A 20,120-nucleotide genomic window follows, 5' to 3' on the forward strand; every position below is an offset into this window, starting at 1 on the left:
GGCAGGTAGCTTTGCAACAGCTCTCTGGGAGTTAGAATGTGAAGACAAACTAATTCCTACTCAGTCTAGAATGCCCACTCTAAGGATAGTAACAGGAGGAAGATGAGTCAATTATGAGTTTGGTCCCAAAACACTTCAGCCTCTGAAGCATTTTTAGGGCCTTCCTTTGAGGATACAAGTTGAGTCTGTCCCCATCACTGTCTGGTTTAGTGCACATGCTACCATCCCTGAATGAATTAGGTGCCTCTATCCCAAAGGGAATCCGTCCTTCCCTCCCCTTTCATACCAGCTAAGGCCCCATGCAGACAGTCTTCCATCATGCTGCCCAGCTCCCCAGAAATGACTCACTCTCCTGAAGAGTGTGCACATTAAAGCAAAGGTAGGAGAGAGCTGGAGACCGTGATCTTTTTAAGAGTCTAACCAGCCACTTTCCAGAAAGAGGAGCTCACACCCTACAGAACAAATTTGGACAGAATTATTTATCCCTTAGTTCACCATGTTCAAGATTTTCAGCAATGATGAAGGTGAAGTATAGATCGCTTCCTTTGTTTATTCCAGTGTAGAAAATACCAGCCTGGGCAGACGTGGGATTAGTACTGATTCTTGGTTTCTCAGTGGCTACTCAGTCATTGGGGAGTACATGCTGTAGATGCTCTGGGATTCATCATTCCTCAGTCCAGCCCTTCGTTTGTTTACTATCATTAATTCACTCTTCATAGTTGATCTCATTCCAAGAAGGGTTTGAGACAACCACACCTTCTGCCTGATGTAGGGGAGCATTGTTGGTTTTGACATATTAAGGTGGTTGTTACTGTCACTCTACGCTTGATCTTTTCAGCCCCTGGAATCTCTTAAAATTTGACGCCCCTAAAACTTCCACTGAGATTTTCAAAATGTGACCAAGTGAGCATTTCCCGAAAAAATGGGACACTTAAAACTTTTGGCCCTGTGAAGTGTGAACATGATGTCCAGTACCAGTGAGGTCCCAAGCAGCCACATGGGGCTAATAACCTCACTTCCATTCAAAGTGTCACTGTCTTTCCCAGTGATGACCAGCTGTAGGGTTAGAGTACCAGCCCATCTAGTCAGTTTGAAAAACAGCCGACCAACCAACCACTGGGTATCCAGAAATTAGTATGACAAAAAGCTACAAAATAGATGGCATAAGTTGAGAGTATAGGTATATGTCAGATTTCAGAAGGTAAATATTATGGTATTGTAACTCATCTTACTTCCTTTTATTTTTTCTTTCTCAGTGTTGGAGTTTCTAGATCAAAAGATGTACCACCATTTGGTCCACCAATTCCTAAAGGAGTAACTTTTCCAAAGTCAGCAGTATTTCGGGACTTCCTTTTAGCCAAAGTGATCAATGCAGAAAACGCAGCCCATAAGTCAGAGAAGTTTCGAGCCATGGCCACTCGAACGAGGCAAGAGTACTTGAAGGATCTGGCAGAGAACTTTGTCACGACCGCCACTGTGGATACCTCTGTGAAATTCAGCTTCATTACATTGGGTGCAAAGAAGAAGGAGAAAGTGAAGCCAAGGAAGGATGCCCATCTGTTCAGCGTTGGAGCAATCATGTGGCACGTAATAGCTCGGGACTTCGGCCAGTCTGCTGACATTGAATGTCTTCTTGGGATTTCCAATGAGTTCATAATGTTGATTGAAAAGGATTCCAAGAACGTTGTATTTAACTGTTCCTGCAGGGACGTCATTGGGTGGACGTCTGGATTAATGAGTATCAAAGTGTTTTATGAGAGAGGGGAATGTATCCTTCTGTCCTCCGTGGATAACTGTGCTGAAGACATCAGGGAAATTGTCCAGCGATTAGGAGTAAGTACAGGTTTTGTGTTTCCACCATCTTTAGATCTTCAATCCCAGATTCATGATGGCTTCCACTGTGGAAATTCCACCATGTTTATGGCACCTAGGGAATACATTACTGTTTTATATGGCTACAGGGCTTAACTAAATTCTGTGTCCTTTTGAGCAGTTGCTAAATATGTGAGTCGTGGAAATGCACCCGTTGCTAACTGTTTGGAAAGGAAAAGTTAAACCACCTTCCAAAAGGGGACATCAGGATGTATTTTTATAGCATATCCAAAAGAAAAAAATGGAGAATTGTCTAGATATTATGTCTGTGTGTGGAGACAGACATGACAGGACCCTCTCAGTGGGAGAAATGGGCACACAGTTGCTGTTGACCCTATGAATGACTGTGTCTTCTTTGCAACTTCAATTCTGTGCATGTTTATACAGCAGGTATTTTTCTTTAGTCTGCCAGATTAAATATATTATTACTCTCCAGCCACAGTTTCTTAAGGAGATTTTATAGAATTACTCATTAATCTAGACTTTAAAAAAAAAATCAGTCCTGAAAAAGATTTTTTTTAAATGTTATTTTTAGTACAGAACCCCTAAATGATGTCCACGGAGTGTAACAGTTAATATTTCTGCTCCTGATTTTCACACAGAAAGAGCCAGATTTCAGTTTGAGTCTGTCAAACCAGCTATAAGGGTAAATCAAATATAGTATAAGAACCCAAATGTGCTGTGACAAAAGAATTTCTCATGTTTAAATCTTCCCCTAAGGGGATGTATATTTCGGTTTTTAGAAAAGATTTAGTCAATTACGAATCATGAAAAAAGGAGAATTTATACCCATTTCCTTTCCCCTTTCCTCCCACCAAATATAAATCTCCCCTTTGTTATTCGAGACCATGTATTAGAGACAATACAATCAAGTCAGTGTCTGCTAGCCTTGGAGAAATAACTTAATTATTTGTAGACACTATTTACAGGAACAGACCTCAGTGTGTTTAACAGTATTATCGGGTGTATGTGCACAAACATAGATGTGATTTGGGGATGATTAAGTATATGATTAGCTTATGTGTCTGGAGAACTGAGTTATCCTTGTGAGTCTCGAGATACATGTGCTTTTGGTAATACCGTAAATACTTCTTTTTAGGAGATCCGCTGGGTCATCATAATCTGTATTCCTGAAAATACAACACAAACAAATGCCACTTCACCAACCACCAAAATGTACATTTCATAGGTCCTTACCCATCTACTGTTTTGTGGACCCCATTCTACCATTTTCCTAGAAAAGCAATGGTGTGGCTAATGTTGACGGAGGTGCCTGATGTCTGGAACATGTTTGAGGAAATGTATTGTGTGTCTAGGATGACTTGCAGCAGGAGATTTTGGAAACAAACCAACCCACAGACAGTTGAGGGATTGGAACATAAGGTTGGTATAGGGCAGTGGCAAAGAGGATCTCGCATTCATAGTGCAGATACGGGAATGAGTGCTGGTTGGCAGGTGGTAGATTTGGTGTGCATTTTATCATGGTGGAAACTGAAATTAAAGGTGTCAGTTATGCAGGTACAGACCCAGGAAGGGATGAGAGCTGGCACCTAAGGGGACAGGCAGGGCCCGCTTCGTTCGTGTGCAACCCGTGACCCATTCTCCGGGGCCCACTCTCAGAAGAGTCCATGCTTGGCTGAGTGCTCTGCTGTTACTCTCTTGAAATTCTAAATAGTCTTTGACCCAGGAGCCCTGCATTTTGATTTTGCACTGGGCCCCACCAATTATGTGATCAGTCCTAGGTAGGGCCGTGGATATTCCTATGGTAATCGAGTTCATGTCAGTATGTAAGGAACTCCAAATAACTGATCCTTTACCCTTTGCAAATGTTAAGAAGCAAGGAACAGAAGGGATAAATAAATAGCAAAATGCAAAAGTAGGGCAGGTAGCAGGTAGTTGGAAGAAATAAGGAGAAGAGACACATAGGTCTCAGGAAAGGCTTGATCACTCTTCAGTGTGATATGTGGATGCTAAATCTCACCTGAAAATTGCATTTATATTTGAAAGAAGGCAGGGCATATGTCACACATATGTAGACTTTTGGTAGGAAAGTGTAGTCAAAACAAAATTGAAAAAGAAGTGAAGGAAAATTTTATTCAGGGTGTACAATATTACAAAAGTACTTTTCCAACAATTTCCAGTTAGTTCAGTTCATAACTTCGCAAGTTTCGATCTTTCAAAATCTCACCGCGAAGACCAGCAATGCCTTGTCCCGTTTTCCGGAACCCCCAGCTATCATGTATCTGTGGGAAGTTGATGGGCAATGTGTATACCCATGCGGGTAACCATGGAAACAGACACAGTGGATGTACACGGAGCCAGCCCAGTCCCACAGCTGCACTTACACTCATAGGTCTTATTAAATAGGAATCTGGGTATTCGGAGCGTGTTTTGTGGAAATGGAGCATTTATTAAACTGCAACTTTATCCATTAGCTCTGTGCTTTGGGGGATACGGGTATGATACGTCCCGACTTTAAATTTCCTGCAAATAAGTGATGCTGTAGTCATCAGGTGACATTTAATGGCCTGTGGTTTTTCTCTCAGTGCGTGTAAGTTACTCTCAGTGAGCGCTTTTGAGGATGGCATTAACTAATGATCGGTGCCTCAGTGCACTGTGTGGGATGCTGACCACCTTGCGTCCACATTCCTTTTTGTGGCACTGCTATGGACTCACGCTCTTGGGAAGGTCAAAGCACTGAAGCGCCACTGCTTGGGGTTGTCCTAGGCCCCGAAAGGATGGACCCCATGAAGGAGAGGTGGCCCCCAGGCACTGGGGGGGGGGGGTCTCTGCTGCCTGCAAGAGCGCCATCCTGCACACTAACCTTGTCAGCAGATGCCAGGGAGCCTGGGAGCCTGGCAGGCCTGCCTGCGTTTGAGCCAAATTGTCCTCATCACCCAGAGAAGCAGGTCCCAATGGTACTCATCACCCAGGCAAGCCCCGAGGGGGCTTCCCGGAGGACAGAGTGGTACGTCCAGTGCAGAGAACACTTGCACATCTCCTAACATCCTGACTTCTGCGGCTGCCCTCCTGGGGGTGACCCTCTGAGTGTTAGCTGGGAAGGGGTTTGGGCCATTTTTTAAGTTGGATGAAATTGAGTAGCTTTTAATGTTTAATGGATGAAACTTGTCGTGGTTTCGAAAGAGACTACATTTTCCCATCACTACAGTCCATCTGGAACAGCTGATTATGGTGAACTCAGCATTGTAATGTGCTTAGCGTGTCACCTGGTAGGTTGGCAGGCAGGGCTGGGAGGTCCGTGTGCGTGCCTCTACCTTGCGGAGTGGGGGGAGGGCTCCATAGTGGCATCTCACGGTCTCTTTTCCCCTCAGATAGTGACGCGAGGCTGCGAGACCGTGGAAATGACCCTGAGGAGGAATGGGCTGGGCCAGCTTGGCTTCCACGTGAATTTTGAAGGAATCGTTGCAGACGTGGAACCTTTCGGCTTTGCCTGGAAGGCTGGCCTTCGCCAAGGGAGCCGCCTCGTGGAGATCTGCAAAGTGGCCGTGGCCACTCTGACCCACGAGCAGATGATCGACCTGCTCCGGACTTCCGTGACCGTGAAGGTGGTCATCATCCAGCCCCACGACGATGGCTCGCCCCGGAGGTAAGGCATACGAGGCCCTAAGCAGGGCTGGTGCCTCCTTGGCCTCTGTAGCGGGTGCTGTCCCAGCTGCTCCTGCAGGATCCACAGAACATGTAGTCGGGTGTGTCTTCAGCCAAAGTCGTTTGGACATCGAGCATTAGAGCAATTGAAAAAGAGCTTTAAAAAAGTTATTGGTGTGTAATAAAGGATCAATTTTAATTTTCTAAGCAATTTCCAGGGACACTGCCCATGTAAAGGCTGAGATATTACAAACTAAGGAGCAGAGCACCTGCTTGATTCACCTGGACCACTGAGAACCCATGTTTAAGAGGAAATATTCTTTATCATCACTCAGCCCTTAGCAAATGAAATACTCTGCATCACTAGAATTCCTTTCTATAGCATGAAGTCATTGATTCTTAACAGGATATGTAAGAGATCAGTACTGTATGTTTGAAGGAGGAGTGGAACATCAAATAGACTCTGTGATGTGACTACATTCAGGTTGAATTGGTTCGGGACATTGTCGTAAGCTGTCCCAAGAACCCTATGCAAAGAAGCTCAGAGGTGGATGGATGGAGAGTAGGAAGAGAATGGAATTAGTGGGTGATGGTGTTTCATTGTTAATAGAAAATAATCACACCTGACATCAAGAATATATCAGGCCCAGGGGGAAAGAAGGCCAGTTAAGAACAAGCCATCCGTGTGGGCTGTGGACCACCGTTGGGCTGCAGAGTGCCTGGTAGTAAAGCCAGAGTGCCTTCTCACTCCAGCTCACAAGGACTTCCTGCGGGCCACCTTCCAACCTCTGGCTTGGAAGCCACGCCTTAGCTGTGTGACCTTGGGTCGTGCGCGTGCTCTCTCTAAACCTCATTTGCTGTCGGTAAGATGGGGATTATAATATTGCCTACCTCATACTACTCTTACAAAGATTAAATAAGACTGATGCACGTAAAGCACGTGGCACCTTCGGGCATAATCAGTACCCCACACATTTTAGTTAAATTAAAAACTTTAGGATATTCATGTGAGTTTTTCCATGCTCTAAAAGAAGTTCTTATCATTCTAAGTAGCAAGATGATTGCCCACTTTCTGGACGTACTTCGGTGGTCACTGAAGTCATTCCTTGCACTTTGTCTCCTTACTTCATCCTCTGAACCGGCGCTGTCCAGCCACAGCTCCCACGATGACCACGGTCCACATCCACGCCATCCGAAACAGTAGCCCCTGGCCACACGCAGCTGTCATACACTTGAGCTGTGGCTAGTGCTGCCGAGAAAGTGAATTTTTCATTTCAATTAATTAAGATTTCCTTAGCCACATCTGGCTAGCGGCTACTGTTGATTAGCTAGATCAGCTCTAAACCAGGACCTTTTTTTTAGAAAAGAGACCAGAGGCATACCACCTTCCTCCCTGGCTAATGTGCAGAATATTGCAAAAGTCCGTTTCTGTTCAATCTCTTACCACTTGCCACCCGCCTGACTTTCTGTGGCCTTGTTTCCTATATCTGCTCAGTAGGTTTACAAAATAAAGGTTGAACGAGTTGAAAGTCTTGAGAGTAGCTGCCGCGTGTCACGGGAAATATCCAGGATGCTTCTCATTGCCTTTCCAAGTTCTGTCCCGTCCAGTCTGTTTGCTTTCCAAGAATCCCACCAATCACACACAATGGTACGAGTGCAAAGAAATCAAAGACAGAAACTATTTTCTTAAAAATGAGACTTGGAAATAACCAAAGGCAAGTCCTTTAGACCTTTGAAGTCACAGTGTTGTGTAAGTGAAGTGTTTTAAAATAAATTTTAAGCCAGTTCCCAGAAATTTTCCCATATAGTGAGAATTCTTTCTTCCTTTGGTGGAAATATAGATTTATAAATCTGGTGAGTTATCTGTCTTAGAGGTTGATTACTGCTGTGGAATTAGACAAAAAGGTTACCGTGTTCTTTTGAATTAAAAAAATAACATTTCTCGCCTGTTTATAATTCTGGTCTACTGTTGCTCAGTAGAAATTTCTTTTTTTAGGCTTTTCAAGAGATCTGCTTAATAAAGATGTTAAAGTTATTATGGTTGGTATTTAGAACATATGATTTAGAAGAATACAATTTCCTGAGAAATACTGAATTGTTTTTCAGCTCAAACAGACAAACAGACAAACACTACCATTTAAAAGTTCCGGCTGTTACTTTTCTATCCAAGGACGCATTATCTGTTATCTGCCTTGGTCTGCACATAATGAAGTCTTCCTTTGTTTTAAATGCAAATGTTCTTATTGAAGCTGTTCAAGATATTTAGAGATTTTACCTTTGTTTCCTCAGAGTCTCATTAATGTCATTCCCTGAAGATACAGATTTCTCTCCTGATTAATCTGGAATAACTGTCTTCTGTATTTTTACCTTAGCCCAGATCAGAATTCGCTATTTGCCTGGTAGTGACACTCCGCCTGCCCCCTCCCCCGCCCCCATTTCTTCAAGTCACGAAGGTTTAACGCCTTTCCATTCAATCTTCCAATTTGGTGGGAATTTGGATCTGTAGATTTTTAAATCCATACTTCTGTGAGTTTGGGCTGCGACTGTCTAGGCTCCTGATAAAAGTACTTTCTGTTGTCAGGCAGCTTCACATAACAAGAAGTTATCCTTGCAATAACAGCCCTTTGCTTTAGACCGAGATGCAAGGATGACACGTCATTTTAAATTTCGTTTGTGCTCCAGCAAGTTGAACCTCTGTGTTGTTCGATTTTTGTAAGGAACAATTTGGGGAGGGTGGGGCGGGGCTTAACAGGGGAAATGGGTAGCACTTGACTCATTTAAAAAATTAAAATACAAAACTTTTAAATGAAACAGCGCTCAGTGCCACTTTCCTTGGCACAAGGATCTGCCTCAAGCTACAAGCACACGTGTGATTTATGGCACGGATAATTACCGCCACCTTGTTCACACAGTGTTGCGAGCACTTGTCAGGGAGGGGGCAAAAAAAAGGACATTCATTTAAATGGACGTGTGTGTGTGTGTGTGTGTGTATCTTTAATGCGAGAGCCATAGGACTACAAAAATAGCCAATGCATTGCAAGATACTTCAGTCTTTGTGAGCATCGCAAACGATGCAGTGAAAAATGCTTGGATTCATTTTTGCCGTGTATCAGCTGGATTTTTTCCTGCAGGGTCTCAGTGGGGCATAACTCACCTCCATCCTGTCTGTCCCCATCAGCAGTAGGACAGGCCTGTCCCCTAATAGACTACTTCCGGTTGTTCACACATCCGAAGGTGTTTGTTTATGACGCAGAAGCTGCTGGATTAAATGATGTCTTTAGTTGGGAAAGTATTTCTCAAAAGCCACCCCACGGTTTGAAGTCCCGTTCTCCAGTGTCAGGGTGATGGTAATTCAGCTGTCCCTCAGCTTGAAAGGAAGGCAGAGCCATTTTCCCTTTTCCTTGTGGAGTTCCAGAACACACTGAGCAGGGAGGATCCCTTCGGGAATGCTTATTAACTGATGTCGTGCTGGGGTTGGACCAGGAGCGGAATTCACACAGACGAGGGAATGAGTGGCAAGAGGCAGTTGGGGAATAGCACTCTTCAAATGGAAATGAGCTTTGAAAGGGAGGAGGGTATTTCCCAAGCAGACATCTCTGTGGCAAAGATGAAGAAGACTTGGCTGAAGATGCTTCATTAAGCTCTTCCTCGGTTTTGCAAGGGATCCCGCTGCCCCCGCTCCTAGCCTTCAAAGGTGACTGACACTCTATCAATGTCATTTGAAGGCAAGCGCATCAATTTAAAAGGCCGCTATAAAGACAATAACAACTCATCCGAATTATGCATGAGTTGTTATACAATGTGAGTGATACAGTAAATATGTCCAATAAACATGGAAATGAAATTTCTTGCTGTGGCGCCTCTGTTTCATGTGAATTTTCATACTTTGTTGACATACCATCCCAGACATATTCTTCTATATAATGCAAAGCAGTGGAAATTGTCTCATGTCGTCTTGAGCCTAAATAGTTGTTCTCTCATCATTCTATTGAAGCGTCATGCTCACTTTATAAATTTATTTTAATTTAAGCTATTCTGTAAATCAAAGCTTGACGTTGTTCTGCTTTGCTGCTGGTTGCTAGACCATTCCACTTCCTGAAGTACATGCACCTAGTTCTAGAAATTGAACTAGGAAGGGAAACTCAGTTTTGTCAAGTTAGCAGGTTGGAGATATATATATATATATATATATATATATATATATATATATATATATATATATATATGTATCTAAAGTAGATGGTGAGTTGAAATCTTGGCCTAAGTGAGGTTTTTAAAGTAGAGTTCCAACTTATTTGTGTGGATAAAAAAAAATCAGTTACATTTGGTATTGACTTTTTTTTTAAGATTTTATTTATTTTTTGAGAGAGAAAGATAACGAGCACAGGGGTAATGGGCAGAGGGAGAGGGAGAAACAGGCTCCCTGCTGAGCAAGGAGCCCAACCCCAGGACCCTGGGATCACCACCTGAGCTGAAGGCAGACTGTTAACTGACTGAGCCACCCAGGCGCCCCACCTTTGGTATTATCTTAGGGGCATCCTCCAGGAATAACTTTCAATGTGAACTGTGAAAGGTTCTGCCTCCTCTGCCCTGTCCCTCCAATGTAAAGTTCAGATGTTTCTCTCCCTCCTTGAAGTAAGAATGTTGCATTACAGAAGGAACAAAAAGGTGGTGGCCTTGTGTTTACTCATTCAGTCATTTTGTTAACCTTTAACTGGTTTGTGTCCAAACTGTGCAGGGCACTGAGGCTATGTAAATGGGGAGGACGGACATCATCTTTACTTCCGTGGACTCTTTTTGTTTATGTGGCATTCTAAAATACAGGTTTTCCATTCAAAAATGGTTTTCTCAAACCATGGCAACAATTTCTTACTTGATACTAAGTATCTCAGTGCAGAAAATACTCCACTCTCTGCAGTCAATAATCTACACTTTGGTGCTCCTGCCTTTTTAGTAGTTTGAAATGCTAACACCACTGACATTGTAACAGGAGCTCAGAGGGTGACGGTGAGCTGGAGCGTTTTGTTAAGCAAATAACAGGTGCTTGCGTGACAAGTATACCATGCTAGGATAATGGGCATTCTCTTTAATGGAAATCCATTCATCAAAAATCGGGCACCAGGGCGCCTGGGTGGCTCAGATGGTTAAGCGTCTGCCTTCGGCTCAGGTCATGATCCCAGGGTCCTGGGATTGAGTCCCACATCGGGCTCCCAGCTCAGCAGGGAGCCTGCTTCTCCCTCTGACCCTCTCCCCTCTCATGCTGTTTGTCTCTCGCTCGCTCTCTAAAAAATAAATAAAATCTTTAAAAAAAAATAATCAGGCACCAAATAGCTATTGGGAATCTTCTGCATTTAACTTTGAAGGATGTAATGCAGTGAAAGGTTATTTCTGGTCTCAAGCTTTCTATGAAAAAAAAAGGAAGGAGGTTGGCTTCCTGAAGAACTTTCTGAGCCCATGTTTTAAGTTGAATGGTGTGCTGGGTGTACAGTAGGGGAAGACTCAGTTGTCCCTGTGGCTGTTGAGGAAGGAGGGGGGTGCAAGCTGATGAATTATTCAGGGTCAGATAGCCTCGCTTCCCATTTAGTGTGACACACAACTTTTCAAGTCAAGACCTTTGCTCAAAGGGCTTGGTCAAGTGGGTTTATGGTCTAGATGCATCTTTTTCTATGTATCGTCTAGATGTCTATTTCTATAAAAATTGAGGAAATACGTAGAGAAGTGGATTAATATTTCATGTAGTACCTATTTCACATATGACACTGACCTAACCTTTACAGTTAAGTTATGCTATGTGGTTATCTCCCTGTTGGAAGCTTTTGATTTTTTTGTGCAACAGAAAGAAAGAGTTTGTGATTTAAGTGAATGAGCGTCAATTACCCCTGTCACCTTGTTGGATGATTTGGAAAGAGTCTTTTAGCTATTAGCAGGCTATTAGCATAACAGACATTAAAATGATTAAAATATCAGTGATTACTTCAATCCCTAGGGCTATAAAAAGGTTCCTTACAAAGTGCATAATATAAAAGAAGCAGGTAGTTCATTTGAGGGGATCTATCCGCCTTTGTTCCCAAAGATTCTCTTAGCTCCTCGTGGAAACTCTGACATGATGTGGGCCACATTACTGATTCTTTGATAGTTCTCTTAAGGAGATGGCAAAGTGTTTTGGAAAGAGTGCTGAGCTAGGAGTCTGGGTTCCAGCCATGAACCTGTCCCTGATTGGTTGTATCAACTTTCCAACCTGTTTGAGCCTTCTTCTCAAGGAGGGAGATTTCCTTTGTACCCCCTCAAACATTTTTGTGACATTGAAATGCTGTGGTGTGTATGGAAACTGGCTCGTGCCATACAAGGTGAGTGGTGGATTGGAAGTCAAGGATAGCATGACAGTATGTTGTAAGGCTTTATGTTCAATTATTGGGTTCAGTTAAAGGTTCTCTGTGATGCAGCCAAAAAAAGTAAAACCCATCGGCAGTTTCAGAGTACAGTAAATGCAAGTTACAATTATGTGATTGAGCCCTGGCTGCACGGTCCATGGTTTACCCGGTGGTGGAGATCCAGCTAACGTGTCCAACTGCCTTTTTCTTTTGCTTCTTCCTTTTTCATTTTTTCGTAGAATATAACTTGTTTCTTTCAATCTTCTCAATTTTCTAGGTTTTTGGTTTCATGTTGCCTCTTTCCAAAAGCATTCTCCTTAGTTATCATCCCATAGAACTCCTCCCCCTTCTTAGTTTTGAAGTGGCATAATCTCATGTGTCCTACTTTCATATAAGAAGGAAAGTAACAGGGGCGCCTGGGTGGCTCAGTCGATTAAGCGTCTGCCTTTAGCTCAGGTCATGATCCCGGGGTCCTGGGATGGAGCCCCACATCGGGTTCCCTGCTCAGTGGGGAGTCTGCTTCTCCCTCTCCCTCTGCCACTCCTCCTGCTTGTGCTCTCTCTCATTCTCTCTCTCAAATAAATAAAATCTTTAAAAAAAAAAAAAAAGAAGGAAGTAATAGGATAATGATGTATTGTTCTATAAGTGAAGGGAATTTTACAGCTCTAAAATTTTATGCAGTTCTGATTATTATATAAACTTTGCCATTCTATAGTTCTACACATCTACATATTATCTGGGAAGAACTTTCATGAACACTGATGTACCTTTTGCTGTTTAATATTAGCTTTTTCTGTTTTATAAAAGGAAAAAAATAGTATCTATTTGTAACTGACCTCTTTCTTGTGAAGCTGGCGCTTCCAAAAGCTTGCATAGTTCCTATGATTTAACGTGGGTCCAAAGAGACAGTGCTGTTTCTTACACGTTGACAGCTCTGGGTTTTGAGCCAAGAGCCCAAACTGTGTCTTTAATGGAGAACAGTGTGATTCCTGGGGAGGGATCCTGCTGAGGATGGGTAGAGGAGAGTGTGCTGTGGCCCCTCTGGGTGAGCCACCCGTGATGGCCTTGATAGTCAGGCTCAAAGGTGGCAATGAGCCTTCAGAACAGGGACCACAGCCTGGCTAGCGGTGATTCTGCCTTCAAATGCTTGAATGACTGACGGCTAATGGAGGATTCTTCCAGGAAACTGGAGGTGTCATTTGAAAACATCAGTCTGTGGGGGCGGAAGCCCATTGGGGACCTTGCAGGGTGTCTCTAAAGTTAGAGATGCGTAAGTGCGGTGCTTGGCAGTGCAGACGGGTGCCTGTAACTGTGACCCCCGAGTGAGCACCACGTCCCTGCCCGCCGTGTCCAGAGGCCGGGAAGCAGTAGCAGCTGCCTGCCCTAGGACCCTGCCGGTGGGAAACCACTTCAGGCTGCAGGAAGCAGGGAGAGCGCTGATCAGTGTGGATACAAGGACGTAGACGGGTGTCCCTGGTCTGGGAATAAGCCATCCCAGAAAGCCCATGGTGCTAAGTTCAGAAGGACAAGAAGTAGCATTCTGCAGAGTAAAGCAGTAAAATGTAAGATGCTCTGAGGGCTCCAGCTATTGGATTGCTTGTCAGTCTCACAGTTTTGTAATACCCCGTGTTCAGTGAGCACACGTTTTATGACCACTTTGGTCCAGAGAATGTTCTTGCCTTCCTTCTAATATTACAGAGCAGTGTTAGACCCAGAGAAGTTCCTGGCTAGACAAGCAATGTTAACAGTTATATGTATTTTTAACCCTGAAACGGAGTGTGTATTGATCTCTACCTGGCATGTTAATTAGAAGCATAAATAGGTGACATGCACATTTGTTATTGAGCAAAGAGGAAATCAGTATGCTCACATGTAAGTGATCCCCACAGCCCTCTCTAACATCATCCAGTGTCTTCGTTTGTCAAGCAACCTGTGAAAAGTGTGCCAGAAGCTAGAAATGCAGTTCATGTCCATGGACTTGATTTGGTGTATGTCGAAAGGAAGCCGAGGGCATTTCTCGGTGAGGTCTGAATTTGTAACTAATGCAAGAAAGCTAAAAGCTTGTCTTTTCTTAAAAACAACAACAGCAGCAAAACCTGTTTCAGTTACACACAAAATTAGCAGTTCACTTTGGGGGGAAATGTCTTTTTGTGCTAGGTCTTCTTGCATTTCATCCATTTGGGTTTCGGTTGGTCTTTACCTAGTGGTCAGAAATCCTTGCTGTGTGCCCTTTCAGGGCTTGATGCTTCAGAGGGGCAGGGAGATCTCGCCTGGCATCCTGCGCTAGAACTAGCCACAGAGGCAAGAGGGGTGTGTGCGGGGACAGGAACAGGTGCAGGTGCAGAGGGGGAGGAGTTTCTTGTACTCACTGCAGCAGGAGGACCTCTGCTGTAGGCTAATTGGAAACTCTTATTTTAGACCTCTTCCTATTTCCCTAAAACTTCATTGAATTTTCTGTGTCCTTCCAGACATTTCTTAGAACAGAACTATGTTTGACTAGGTTTGATGGTATGTTAAAATTAGTGGTATTTATTTGATGGTTTAGTCCTAGAAGTAAACAAAGCAGAAACCTAGCTTATAAGAGTAGTTGCTATAAAAGTGTCACATACTCACAAAATTAATTTTGATTTTCAAATAAAGCCATTCTTGCAAAAATAGCTGTTCTTTATTAGGGCAAAAGAATGCCAGTTTTTAGTATTAAGAAGATCATTTACATATGACTTTGTGCAAAAGTTTGGAAATGAAATAATTCCACCCTGAATCTCCCCTCAACCTCATGCGTTTGCACACGTTTTTGTCAGCGCTCTCTAAAATATTAGTCATGATTATGCATTTATATAATGTTTTTCCTCAAAGATTCAAGCTAAATTACAACGTCTTATTAAAGGCTACAATTGATGAGCATGAATTAAATATTCCACACGCCTCAGCCATCTATCTTCTCTTTACTTTCTCTTCCTTTTAAGCCTGGCCTAGTAAACTAGGAACCCAAACACGCACTGGAGATACACGTTGCCCTTTGGTCCACAAGATTCAAGGTTCATGTTCCTTTCATTCAAATATAACTCCAAGACTCTTCACTTGGATAAGTCTCTGCCTTTAAGGATTCCCTGACCTGTACTCTTCGGGCACCTGCAGCCTTTGAGACCAAAGACCAGGGTTCGCCTGACTATCCAGTGACTTGCTTAGAGCACTGAATAGGGTGGAAGACAAGAGTAGGTTTTCTTGATATTTTGATATAACTGTCATATCCCACATTTATGATTTCTAATTAGGTTGTTGGTCGAATGGATGAATCAGTAGTCCCAGGGATGTGTCATCTAGTTAAAGAGAAAAACACTTGGAAACAGTACAAGTCCATGAGTCAATGTTGTAGAGCCTTGGAATTTTATAAAATAATAATGATAATAATAATAGTCATGCAATCCAGTGTAAATCTGGGCTTATCAGAGTTGACCAATCATTTAACGCATTCAGGAAATCCAGGGCAATTTCAACTTGCCTAGGTAAAAGATGAATTTTGCTTTGAGGGAAGAAAAGTTAAAATAAAAGATGAAGTAAGGTTTACTAAAACAGGCATGAGTATCTCTTTCGGATGGTTTATTCAGTCTCCTTCTCTTCTCTTCTCAGAGGGTAGCACCAACCATCCATTTGGTTTCCCAAGCCAAAAAGCAGGCCATTGTTATATTCCTACCTGTTTCTTCATCCCAAGCTCCAAGGACTATTGATTTGATGGGTGAGAAGTAACTTTCATCCAGTAATGCTGCTGAGAAGCATGAAGCTGTTCCATGCCCTGACCCTTTGTGTGAGGCCGGCCCCCCTTTCCTACATCCTGTCCCCACAGAAACTCAGGATCTCCTCTGTAACCCAAGAGTTCGAGTTCCACATGATGTCTGAAAAAGACTTTATTGAGGTATGACTGACATAACAAAGCTGTATACATCTAATGCACACAGCTCAGTGAGTCTGGAGATAAGTATACAGCCATGGAACCCTCACCATAATCAACTCCATCGCCTCCAAAAGTTTCATTCGATCCTACGTATGTATGTATGTAGACAGACCTTTCTTCACTCATTGCACTGGGCACTCTTTGGACCTTTTAATCTGGTTTTACCTATTTTTAATTATGGAGATTTTCCTGCATGGTTTCTTAATAATTTCCTCCCCATCTTTTCCCCCCTCTTCTCTTTCTGGTACCTCTGTTAGGTATACATTAGACTACTTGGATCGAACTAATTTTTGTATGCTTGCTCTCCTGTAATGTTTTGGGAGAGTTCCTCAGTTTACCTTAGTCTTAGTAGATTTTTTTTTATTTTGAATTTTAGCTATCATGTTTTTAAATTTCAAAAGTTCTTTCTTATTCTCTAGGGGTATGGTTGGTTGGTGAGCCTCACTGCAGGGTGATTGGGTGGCTTACATCTAATTACATCTCCTTGTCTTTTCACCAGAGGAAGATCCTCGTTGGTCTTTGTAGACTGATCAGCATTCTGAAGTTGGGTTTGAAGGAAGGGGAAATGACTCTGGGTCTCATTTTCCAGTGAGGCTTTCACTTAATCTTTTGTTTTCAGCCATGCTCTCCTCTTTCCCTGGAGTCTGGATCCTTCACGTGGAGTTCCCCAGACCATTGCTCCTGCCCCCTAGAGTCAGGGGTCGTTATTGCCTGACTAGACCCTGGTGCCATGTGGTGCTGATGGTGCCCAGGGTCCAACTTTTCTTTGTTCTCTCTTTTCTAAATTACCCCCTCTTAAGCCTTCTCTCTCACTTTTGCCTCCTGCAGTGCCTGGTGCTTCCCGTCCCTGTGCCCCTTCGGGGTTGTGTAAAGGGAGTGGTCTTGTCTCTCCTTGCTCCCTCTGCACACTCTTGGGTTTTGCCTTCCATCTGTGATTGCTGTGGTTTAGAGTTTCAGCTGTCTGAAGTTTTATAGGTGGGCAAGTTTGTTTCTGTTTCTTGTTCTCCTCATTCTTATATAATGATTTTGAAAAGAGGCTGAAATGTTCCTCTACCATCTTGAGAATGGGAAGTCTCCTTTTTAAAGAACCACACCTTACCCTAGTGGATTTCTCAGGGGGTGAATATTAGCAAGTTTCTCTGTTGACTCTGGAATGGAGAGGCACCAGCTCTATGAACACGCTAAACTGGGATGATGTGCCCTGGCGCTCAGACTTGAAACTTACCCTGTCTTCTGTGTCCTTGCCATACCATGCCAGCTGGTTGCACAGGCTGGCTTTGGTCAGGTTAATAGTACCATTTGCACTGCGTAATTAATGAGAAACTTGAGAGATGTCTGGCTTAAGTCACAGTTTGAGGCTAACAGGTCTTACGTTCCTGACTGGTCACCTAAGCACATGAGAGAGCACTCCAGCAGATGACATTTGGGGAACGGTAACGCTAGTTTAAGAGAGCGACATGGTAACTAAGAACCCCACTTTGACCGGATGGGCACTCGGGTTTCCCCTTGACTGTGACAGCGTTTACTAATTTTGTTTTTCACTTTTCTCAGACTCCATAGAAAAGGTGACCTGTGGCTAATTCCTAGTTATATAACTGTACTTCTTTTGAATCTGTTCAGATTTCATATGAGGCATTTTTAATCTCTTCAAGTGTATTTATTGCCCCGTGTTCAGTGTGTATGATTCCACATATGCAAATTGGATAAAGATACATTCGGGTCTAAGAAGTTTGCGAACGACCCAGAGAGACAGGATATAGACACATAATGCCTAAAGCAATATCTGTCAATTAACCAGAGCCACAAGCATGATACTGGATGCTACTGGTTCCCACTGGGTCATGGACAGAGTCCCCATAAGCCAGGGACACTCCTGGGGGTGGATGGCTCTCCTCCGTCATCTGGAAGCCACAAGCAGGCATGCTGATGGCCTGGCACTGAGCCTCCCTACTTACCTGCTCTTCTCGGCCCAACAGAGGGTGTTCGGAGCTCTGCCGGATCCCCATGGTGGAGTATAAGCTGGACAGTGAAGGCACCCCGTGTGAGTACAAAACACCCTTCCGGAGGAACACCACGTGGCACCGTGTGCCCACCCCGGCCCTGCAGCCCCTGGCCCGGGCCTCCCCCGTCCCCGGCACACCGGACCGACTGCAGTGCCAGCAGCTGCTACAGCAGGCCCAGGCTGCCATCCCTCGAAGCACCTCCTTTGACCGGAAGCTGCCCGATGGCACGAGGTGAGGCTGCACCTTTCCTCTGGGACGGCCCTTGCAGAACGCTGGGGTTAGAACTTGACATTACAGGGGGGACCTTCTTATTTGGCTTGTTTCTAAGTCTGCTTGTTCTGCACCAGTTGGCAGGTGCGGCTGTAGGGCAGGCCCCAGATGCAGTGGCGCTTGGGATCTGCCCCTCGCCTCGCCCGGTGGTGCTGCTCGTACCATGTAGGTCCTACCCCAGACCAACCCACCAGCGCCGTGCCTTTCCCTCCCCTGGTCCTCCTGGTCACCTCGCTCCCTCCACCGTCTTGGGCAAGACACCCGAGAAGGGATTCTTCATGAGCCTCTAGATAGGTGCAAGCAGTCTTGAGTATAAATAAAACTGCAAAATCAGTGACTAAATCCCATCATCCTAATGTGTATAGTATTTTAAGAGGTCCCAAGATCATTAGCATTTCCTTGCTTCTTTTTTCTTATTTTGAGCAAACTGAGTTAAGTTGAAAATTAATTTTTCTTTTTTTTTTTTTTTTTTTTTTTTAAGATTTATCTATTTGAGAGAGAGAGAGAGAGAGAGACTGGGGAGATGGGCAGAGGGAGAGAATCTTCAAGCAGACTCCCCACTGAGCAGGGAGCCTGACACGGGGCTTGATCTTACAACTCATAAGACCATGACCTGAGCCAAAACCAAGAGTCGGACGCTCAATCGGCTGAGCCACTCAGGCGCCCCTAGAATTAATTTTTCAGTGAGAGTATCCACTTGTTTAAAAGTGCATCTGTGGTATTAGTGGCTGGTGGGAATTCAGGGTGCATAATTGGCAAATTTGTTTTGTTACTAATTTCTACTGCTTTTGTTTTCATTTTTTCGTAACTTACGGGCCATGGAGACACCATGAGTTTCCTCAAACTGGTTTGCCGGGCTCTCTGGTCTAATAGAGTTGTTGGAAGCAAGGGTGCTGAGCCAGGCTGCTTACCTGGTGTATGCTCACCTCGACTATTACTCATCCTCTCCCACCTCCAATTTCCTCATCTGAAAAATAAACTTAGTAATAACAGAGACCTCTGCAGGCATTATGAAGATGGACTGTATCAGTAATTGCAAACTGCTCAGACCCATTCCTGACATGTAGTAGGCCTATATAAGTATTGCTGATAGTTGGTAAGATTAAAACATGAGGTCTTTCTCTGCTTTCTCCAGTTTATTGTTTAGAGGTTGAATGCAGAAACAGTGTTCCTTTGATTTGACATTAAATTATCTTGGCTCTGGGTCTCCTTCCTCAGAGGTCCGCTGAGTTTATAAACTCCCCATATTTAAAGAAGGGCACATGAGTAGCCCAGGTAGAAGGGAAGGGATCTGCAGGGTCTACAAGAGCCTCCCTTATTAAAGTAAAATTTAGTAAATTATAGGGGGAAAAAAAGGTCTGGAGGGTTCTAGCAGCAAAATGGAAACTTGGTGAGCACATCTTTATCAAGTGCATTCTCATGAGTATTACTTATTTTTGTGTGTCTGAAATAAATAGGATTGCATCCAATAGATGTGTGAAAATAAATGGTTTTGACAAATTTAGAGTTCTCTGTCTGCATTGGTTTTAAATACAGGACCAGAACATGCCTTGCGTTAAGTTTTCATTGAACAAGTAGTAGTAATGTTTTCATAATTCTGTATTCTGGTGGGTTCTATTGTGGTCCTTCCATATTTCACTGGAGTCATTACTGTGCTTTAAAATCTTCAGATGGTGAAGGCTTATTCCTGCTACATCTCTTTCCTGTAATAAACTGCCAACCATGAGCCACCCGATGTCTCCGGCATCACCCGTTCTTGGTCTGTTTGTCCACAGTTCATTCTGTTTTACTCTGCGATGTGTATTTCTTCCTTTTCTTTGTCACTGTAAAATGAGTTCATTGGTGAAACGAAACGGGCCAGGTCCCGATGTTGGCGCCCCGCAGATACCTCGGTGCCCTGTTAATAATTCTAGTCACCATTTCAGAAGTTCACCCAGCAACCAGTCGTCCTCCAGTGACCCTGGGCCTGGCAGCAGCGGACCCTGGAGACCACAAGCGGCGTATGACGGGTACTGCTCAGTCTTCCCTCATTGCTGGCCCCTGGGA

General features: G+C 43.8%; 1 protein-coding gene across 8 annotated transcripts in view; it reads left to right on the forward strand.

Annotated features, from left to right (window-relative positions):
• Window positions 1-20,120, forward strand: part of SIPA1L2 (signal induced proliferation associated 1 like 2) — a 216,828-nt gene that overhangs the window by 155,798 nt on the left and 40,910 nt on the right. For all 8 annotated transcript variants that reach the window (XM_064594625.1, XM_064594628.1, XM_064594624.1 and 5 more), the window contains 4 exons: window positions 1,257-1,833; window positions 5,205-5,479; window positions 17,778-18,035; window positions 20,000-20,083. In XM_064594625.1, coding sequence (XP_064450695.1) covers window positions 1,257-1,833; window positions 5,205-5,479; window positions 17,778-18,035; window positions 20,000-20,083 — 1,194 coding nt within the window. The remainder of the gene's footprint in view (window positions 1-1,256; window positions 1,834-5,204; window positions 5,480-17,777; window positions 18,036-19,999; window positions 20,084-20,120) is intronic.

This window comes from Mirounga angustirostris, unplaced genomic scaffold, assembly GCF_029215605.1.
Source record: "Mirounga angustirostris isolate CCGP_5_RB_7025 unplaced genomic scaffold, mMirAng1.0.hap1 SCAF_6, whole genome shotgun sequence".
Taxonomy (NCBI): Eukaryota; Metazoa; Chordata; class Mammalia; order Carnivora; family Phocidae; genus Mirounga; species Mirounga angustirostris.